This window comes from Nicotiana attenuata, unplaced genomic scaffold (assembly GCF_001879085.1).
Source record: "Nicotiana attenuata strain UT unplaced genomic scaffold, NIATTr2, whole genome shotgun sequence".
Lineage (NCBI taxonomy): Eukaryota > Viridiplantae > Streptophyta > Magnoliopsida > Solanales > Solanaceae > Nicotiana > Nicotiana attenuata.
Genome location: NW_017670624.1, coordinates 324,954 through 333,456, shown reverse-complemented (window position 1 = coordinate 333,456; position 8,503 = coordinate 324,954). Strand labels below are relative to the sequence as shown.

General features: G+C 34.5%; 1 protein-coding gene across 6 annotated transcripts in view; it reads right to left on the bottom strand.

The window, feature by feature from the left end:
* LOC109241643 (AMSH-like ubiquitin thioesterase 2) overlaps window positions 1-8,503 on the bottom strand; it is a 15,623-nt gene continuing 7,120 nt past the window's right edge. For 4 of the 6 annotated variants that reach the window (XM_019408399.1, XM_019408400.1, XM_019408397.1 and 1 more), the window contains 7 exons: window positions 7,724-7,986; window positions 7,454-7,543; window positions 5,797-5,859; window positions 5,643-5,717; window positions 4,966-5,028; window positions 1,354-1,406; window positions 1-315 (listed from right to left, as the gene is read on the bottom strand). In XM_019408399.1, the coding sequence (XP_019263944.1) occupies window positions 144-315; window positions 1,354-1,406; window positions 4,966-5,028; window positions 5,643-5,717; window positions 5,797-5,859; window positions 7,454-7,543; window positions 7,724-7,921 (714 nt within the window). In that variant the 5' untranslated portion in view covers window positions 7,922-7,986 and the 3' untranslated portion in view covers window positions 1-143. Of the gene's footprint in view, window positions 316-1,353; window positions 1,407-3,039; window positions 3,246-4,965; window positions 5,029-5,642; window positions 5,718-5,796; window positions 5,860-7,453; window positions 7,544-7,723; window positions 7,987-8,503 lie in introns of all 6 variants that reach the window. The other 2 variants (XR_002070264.1, XM_019408401.1) reach the window with 2 other exon arrangements.

Sequence of the window (8,503 nt, the reverse complement as noted above, 5' to 3'; positions counted from 1 at the left end):
TGACTAAAAAGGAAAGAGTACCACATAAATTGGGAGTGAACGAGTGATATTTTATTTACAACTTCTGCAGAAGTTTTGACGGTTTAGCTATTTCAACAAGATAAAGCCTGTTCATAAATACATGTCACTGCAACTTCATCCAGTCATCGTAAATCAAATATCTCTAATCGTAGACATGAATTAATATAGACACTGGAGCAATCCTCGTACAGAAGATTCCCATCAATTGGTTCTTTATGAAGATGAAATCCCTTCCCGGGGCAGTCCTTGAGGATTTTCATTCCGCCATCAGATAGCCGGAATATTCCATATGCCCTAACACATTGCACTTGAAGATAAGCTTAACAGTTGGATACATAATAACTATGTCACAGATCAGCAACTTGTGGCTATCTATGTGTTTCAAATTATTGATAATCGTTTCTAATAATTACATGGCATATCAGTACCTTTCACAAGGACTATTACATTTCAACTCCCTACAAAAAGTGGCTTAATGGTGCAAACAGTCGAAAAATGCAGCAAATGTCCCTTTTTTTTCTCTCTTTTCCCTAGAGTAATGAATTCCCATAATTTATCAAAGAATTATGACCTTCAAGTATAAATTCCTATGTAAGTATTTTGCAATTAATAAATGGTCCAATAGGAAATGAGGTTCATCTAATAGGCAGTACTAATAGATCCTAAGTGCTTTCGTAAAACCTTTAAGGGGTCGTTTGGTAGGGCGTATAAGAATAGTACTGAATACAGTATTAGTAATGCTGGGATTAGTTACAGTAAAATTAGTTATGCTGGGATATTTCTTACCTTCTGCTTGGTTTGGTGTATTAAAAGTAGCATGCATTGCATAATTTGTTTTAAAAATTGTTTGTTTACAAAAAATACTCACTGACGGTTTGGAAAAGGATTTGGAAAAGATTTTGAAAGGGTAGTTATGTCTTTATACATTGATCCATGTATTAAAAATCATGGTATTGCTAATGTCATAATTTGCTATATATAAGAATGGTACTGAATAGGGTGTATAACTAATATAGAAATTAGTTATACATAAGTTGAAAAACACTACCAAACAAGGGATTAATAATACCAAAGCTAATACACGTATTATTTTTCCTAATACATCCTGCCAAACGACTCCTAGAGATCTAATACGAGTTACTCATTTAGCTATACAGATGACAGAGGAATTCTCATGAATAACATAGTTTTCTACCAATATGCATATGACTTAAAGCACCTATACCAGCCATGTACCAAAAATTTGAAGGCAAAGAAGCATCTCAAACATGACAAGTACTCTTTATACTAAATATGCAAATATAAAATGAGGAAAGAGAATATAGAAATGACCTTGATTTATCAGTAGGAGCCATGACAATTCCAATAGCCTCTGGTACCATGACCTAAATCGATCAGAAAGTGAGAAAATACAGAAAAAAAAACGTGCAGATAAATGAAGAATCAGAACGACGTGTATTGAAGCACAATAACTTCAGATAAGTTTAATGGAATACATAGGGAAGTAATTAAGTGAATGCAATATGTTAAACATGGTTTGATAAGAAAATAATGCTTTAGCCGATACCATTTGCGTAATAATTGGATGGTCTAACACAAGAAATGGCCTTCTGATAAGTTCAATTCCAAATGGATATAGGTATAAATAAATTTGAAGTTAATTACTGTACTTACAAATTGAAGTTCGTACAAGTTTAACTATTAAGTTAACATATAAACAGCAAAAAATGGAAAAGAGAATGAAGCATTAGCGTGCCTATATCATTTAAATTTTCTATTCTAAATTATGCTCCCTCGATTTCAATTATGTGGCTTGATTCGGAGTACGAGGGTTGAAGTTCTTAATTTTCACCATGAAATTAGACAGATTTTTCAAGTCTTTAATAAAATTTACATATTTGGAAACTACATACAATGTACTATAAGTCATAATATTAATATTTCGAAATACTTATAAAATATCAAGAAATCCATGGTCAAGATGAACCTCGTAGACTCCCTAAATAGTAATGTAGACACATAAACTGAAACAGAGGGAGTAGTTCATAATAGGGATTAATGACACCCTAACTTGCATTTATTCAATAGTAGTCTTTCACAAGTAACAAAGTGCACAACCAAAAGCTCATTTGATAAGCAAAGTTTCTTGATCTCTCAGTTTAAAAGAAGTGCAGCACAAACATGTGAAATCCAGAAGATTCAGATTTCAATTTCTATGGTCCTGTACTAACCAAAAACCAAAGTTACTATTCCTCCTAAATCCCGGTTTGCAAACAGTTTTGGTTTCCCTACCTTTTTCTTCAGTCTTTCCAATAATGGTGGAAGAATGCTGATTTCAGTTTCAGAAAAATTCAGTTTTAATTAGAAATGAGTGCATGTAAGCTAGAAAAAGGAGTGTTTCCTTAGTCTAAATCACCTATATATATATACAACAACATATCCAGTATTATTCCACATCGTAGGGTCTGGGGAGGGTAGTGTGTACGCAGACCTTACCCCTACCTTTGTGAAGGTAGAGAGGTTGTTTCCAATAGACCCTCGGCTCACGAAAGTGTGTGTGTGTATATATATATATATATATATGTATATATAAGGAGGGGATGGAAAAGGTGACTTGGAAGCTCTCCTAGGCCAAGGATCCTATTTATTTTTTATCTCCTTTTTTTTAATATATTTACTTCATTCTCTTGATCCAACTGAATTTTTAAAAGCTTAAAAGTCACTCCATAAATCTCTTTATTACACCTCATCCCAAAAGTCACTTGAAATTTATCTTTTTCCTCATTTTTTCTTGCACTTTTACTCATTCTTTTCATTTAATTATTTTTGACAAATTCTGAATTTCATTACTAACAGAGGAACCGTTACTAGAGAGTCCAAAAGTCACTATTAAAAGCCACAACCGTTACACAAGAGTCCCAAAATATATTGCCAGGTTTTACGTTTTACTTCTTCATCCTCCAATTTCTTCACTCATTTGTTATCTCTTCCTCTTTCAATATGAGCTCTTATGCTTACCAAGGTACTTCCACTTGACCAGCCTCCATTGGTTGTAATGTGTTGTTGGTATCATTGACAAACATAGACTTTCACAGCAGTTCTATCATGACTCTCAAAGGCTCCATGTCGTTTCCAATTCCTGCGGATCTCCCCAACTTCTGCACCCGACATGAAAGTTTGTCTTTTGGATTTGAAATTGTTAGGGGGGAAATGACAGTTTGTAGCTGTAAGAAGTTTGAAAATGTTGCGGTATTCAATCTTATAGATAATAGAAGAAAATATTTGGAATTATTTGTTTAGTGAAAGACAAAGAGTGTCTGCATACTAGACCGAATATTTTGATTTAATTGTTTGTTGTGTTCATCTTACTGAGATAGATCATTGATATTGGGGCATCCATTCTATGAATATTAGAGGAAAACTTGCAGTTATTTGCTAGCTGAGGAAAACTGAACATGCAGAGTGTCACTGATTGGTCATTGGTGATATTAAACAAAGATTTTTTTTTTGTGCAAATAATAAGACCTTCTATAACTTTTATTGCGCTTCAGATGACGAAGATTTACATGCGAGACATATAATTCATCATCCCTTTTTATTTGAGCTTGTGTTTGGATTACTGACAAAGTTAGATGCATAGATTTGAAGGAAATTTGTTAAACTTTTTTCCGAAAGATAGAACCTTTTTATTGGTAAACATGTATATATGTGAAACTCAGATTTGTATGATTGCCTAACCAGATTTTCGTTTGTCTAAGATAATGATCACTTTGAATGTTAGTTATTAACTAGAAGTAGTTAAATCTTACATATCCAATTTTTCGTGTAATGATCCTATAAAAATTATTCATTTGGCACCTCTAGCTTTTGAGCTTGTAGTTTCCCAAACAAATTTCCCGTACTAGATGTTGTTTCTTCTATTATATTCACAAATTCTTATAATTCATCCTCCTCCAGAACAAACGTTGTTACTTTGTTTATTATTGTTAGAAATTGGTGATATGGAGAATGTTAGAGCTAACGGAGGAAGAGAGACATCCAAGTTGGAAATACATTAGTAAGCCACTTTTCACATTTGATGTGCTTTTAGCTTGTTGTCTTTTGGTAACCAACTTGACAAGGATACACTTTGTTGTATGATTACTTGAGTTATTATATTTCTATTAAAGCAGAAGAGTTGATTACTATTTGATTAGAATACTGGTTTTTGGTGCTTTCTAAACTATATTGGAGATGCCTCAAAAACTTTCTTTTAGCGTACATGCAAGTTCATATATACGTCTATTCGATCACCCATCAAATCGCGATGTCCTTTAATACATGCTGAAATATACTTATCTTCATGGAATACATAACTTCCAAAGAACAAAACTTAGTATATATTTTTGTTTTTGTGACCTTCATGTTGTTTAATTTTACTCATATAGTTAATTTTGCATGACAAAGCTATCATGGAGGATAAAGCGAACCACAAAATAGATGAATTCTCATGGAGTTCTCTTCAGGAAGCTAGGGACATTTTGTGCTTTTTAGCATGTTAGTTCTACATTGTGCGTTTATATTGTAAAATTTCATTTCTTTGGTAGAAACAACTATTTTTTACTAAATGTGGGGATTAATTCCTATACCTTTATTTTACTTATCTATGTCAATTTTTTTTTGTATTTTTCATTTTTCTTCCATTAAATATATGATTTTAGTATTTAATTTGTAAAAGACTTTTTCATGACCGCGAAAAGCGCGGGCAAGTACACTAGTTATTTATAATATACTACTAGGTATTCCATCATATCTTGTAGCACAAGTTATACCTGTAACTCCATTCTACCAATCGCAATATTGCATAAAGAGACAGAAATATTCTGTCCCATTAAGTTTTCAACATTCTAGTTATCTCCAATAATGAAATGCACAAAGGTACAAAGCCATCAGGAGTAAACGTACCTGATATGAATATTGAGTATGCAAATCGATAGATGACATGAAACAGCTCTGAGATGGATGCGTCTGGAGAAAAAAATAAACGGTCACACGTTAAGTTATGCCGAGTTACATGCCCCTAAGTATTTAATTGCTGAAACATGTGAACTAAACAGAGGAAAGTACAAAGAAGGAAGCCAACGGCAAAAAAAAGTTGATTTTCAATTATATATTTAAGTGATTATCTAAGGATAACGGAAATATGAATATTAAACTTGACAATCAATTAGATCTAGCCAGTTCATATTTAAGGTGTCCCTGTAGACTATTAAAAGTGAAGCTGCTAACAGAGAAAATCATCCTTGTCAAACATATCACGGTGGCTACCTTAACTGGTGGTGCAGAATTGAAGGAAACAATAGCTTTAGCACATGCTCCGGAGATGCTACAATATCGGAGCTCAGGATTTTCTTACATATTTAATTATCTCGATGTTATTCAAGTCACAGAACGTAAAGTTCCATATGAGACTGATTAACGGATCTCCAAATGCATTAAATCACTTAAAGTTCAGCTCTCTTTCAATCATTTCTGCCTTGATTTCAGAATAATAAGCATCACAATAGGTCTTCTATTGAGAAATTCCATCCAAATAAACAGGAAACACATAAAAGGAAATTGAAAAAGAGAAGAAAACTTACATGAATCCATCCAATTGGAAAGAAGGATTGTTCATGTAGTATGGCAAACATCTCCTCCTCTTGTAGGGCCTGACACTAGCAGTAACTACAAATAAGTTAGAATCCTTTCTCCTTACCGAATTGGACATGGATCTTCAGATTTTGAATTACTTACAGAATTGGAGGTTGATTCTTGTTTTGGTATTATTAGAGAGGTAATGTAAAAGGTTCCATCTTTCTGCATGCATTAAGGGTGAAAATAGCCAGAAGTCAGTGCATTGAGAATTCAGTTTCAATCTGCTGTAACATTCTCTATAACAAAAGGGGAAGAAAAGTCTACCGGAAGGTGCCAGTAAACAGGTACATAGTTTACTATCAAAACGAAAAGACAAAGGAAGAAAACTTTGAAGGAAGGTGCCATTAAACAGATGCATAGTTGATGCCCCAAAATAAAAAATAAAAAATTGCAGGCAAATGAACATGGTCCTAGAAGGCATCTCAAAGAGATTCTAATAGAAAATTAGGATAAAAAATACAGCCACCGTATGATCTTAGTTTCTACTCCACGAGAAGTTATCACTACAAAAATTGAGGGTGTTTTAGAGATAGAACAATAACTAGTAACACCATTTCATGCCAAGTAGAGCAGGTTATGTGGCAACACTCGGATAATCCATCGTAGATTGCCACAAGACAGTAGCTTGATGAAAGGCATGCTTGGTTGGCAGACAGGAATACGGAACTCAATCTCAATGATCTAATGAGTAAATTGTAGCTTCCTCACCACTACCAATTTACTGATTAGACCATTAAAGTACTATGGTTGGCTTGGAGAATGGTCTTACATCAAAGTACTATGGTTGGCTTGGAGAATGGTCTAATGAGTAAATTGTAGCTTCATCACTGCACAACATATACTTTAGATGTATTCCGGTCAATCACAAATATCTTTTTTTCCCTTTAAGGTGAGGCAACTCAAATGCTTTAGGCAATTTAGCTAGTCTACCAGAACTTCCTTTCCTCTTTTGAATTATATGATGATTACTCTCAGAAAACTTTCCTCGGGGTGCGTTATCTCCTACATAATCTCGATTGTCACTTCCTTTAACTTGTATGGATTAGTATTAGCAATTACAATTACATACTCAACAATCCAACATCGTAAGTACTTGAATACTTCGGAAAAGCAGATGATTTGGAGAAAGTGCATTGGTGATCTGAATATCTAGGAATTGATCAGGTAAGTACTTTTGAAGACCTTAACTTCAAAGTTTGAATATTAGTGAAGGAACTAAAGAAGATAAAAGCATTACTTATAATGAAAAAATATTGTGGTGTATTTATATATGTTAAGAGTCAGAAACCAGTTTCTTGCTATGAAGTTAGTTCGCCAATAGATGTACTTTTAGTTTCAAAAGAAGAGTTAAAAGATGTGTTGTCCCTATAATTTACCAGAATTAGAACACAACACAGTTTTATTGAGCACTATAATGAGCTCATCTGGCTTGGACCCGTAATGGAAGGATGAGATAATCAAGCAAAGATGGAGAAATTCCAGTAATCTTCAGCTCAAGCATCACTACTACTTCGAATGGAGCAAATTTCCATGACAAATGCATGACCATATTTGACACCAAATGCTCTAGAACGCATTAAAATCTACAGGTTTGACACTTTAAAATACATTGCTTACAATTTGCATAACCAGTCGTACAAATGAAAAATGTACGCACAAAATTTTAGAAGATCTGACATCACCATAGGAGCTTCATTGTTCAACAATGTTCTAAAAGTATCATTCTAGAAAGCAAAGTGAATACTAGTGATCTTACAAGGATGGCACCAAGAACTCCACAGGTCTCTATATCCTTCTTAGTGTTGTTGCTGGCAATTTCCAGAAAATTCTCCATCAACCTTGTTGGCTAAGGAAAAAAAAGTGTTACCTTGTCAAGGATTTATTATTGTGCATGAGCTTGTATGCCCTGCACGGCACCCTGGATTTTCGTAACACGGGAAGGAAAATAGTGAAACGAAGTATTTAGGCTACTGCTGGACAAAGTTACTCAGTTGTATTTCAAAAGGCATAATTATTGACTACTTACTACATGTACATCTTTGAGAGGTCCAGATGCTGCCAGCACATTGCGTGAATAATTAGAAGGACCGCTTGATGAATCAGTAGTTGAGACACTTGAGATTTCAGCTCCATGAGGCAAAGTGTGTATCAAGGAGATTCCCGGAGAAGGAGCAGTCTGTGAAACTGTATGCACATTAGTCTGGCAACATAATCCACCAGCCATGAACTTCGAGGAATTCAAGCCAGAAGTCACACGTGCTCAGATTTGCTGACAATTGTAAAAGTTACCTATTAACATTAAATAACAGAAGTAAGCTTATGCTACTATGTATAAACTATTAGCAGATCAATATATAAAGCAAGCCATAGAAAAAGTGTAATCCAGATAAGGTTTCCACAACATTGAGGAATGTACTTTTCACTCTGTTTTTCAAGCAGGTCTCCATCAGTCACCAGAGTAAATATAACAACAACAACAACAACAACAACAACTACCCAGTATAGTCCCACAAGGTGGGGTCTGGGGAGGGTAATACGTACACAGGCCTTACCCCTACCCGAAAGGGCAGAGAGGCTGTTTCCAATCGACCCTCGGCTCAGGAAAAGGAAAAGGAAAACAAAAACAAAAAACAAAAAGCAAAAGAGCATTAGTAACTCCAGCAGAAATCACATAAATAATTATCTAAACATAAACCATAAATAAAATAGCATGCAAATATATCGACCAGTAACTACCATAAGGGGGCACAATACAATACATAAATCCTCTATGGAGAGCCCTACCAACCCCCCCCCCCCCCCCCCC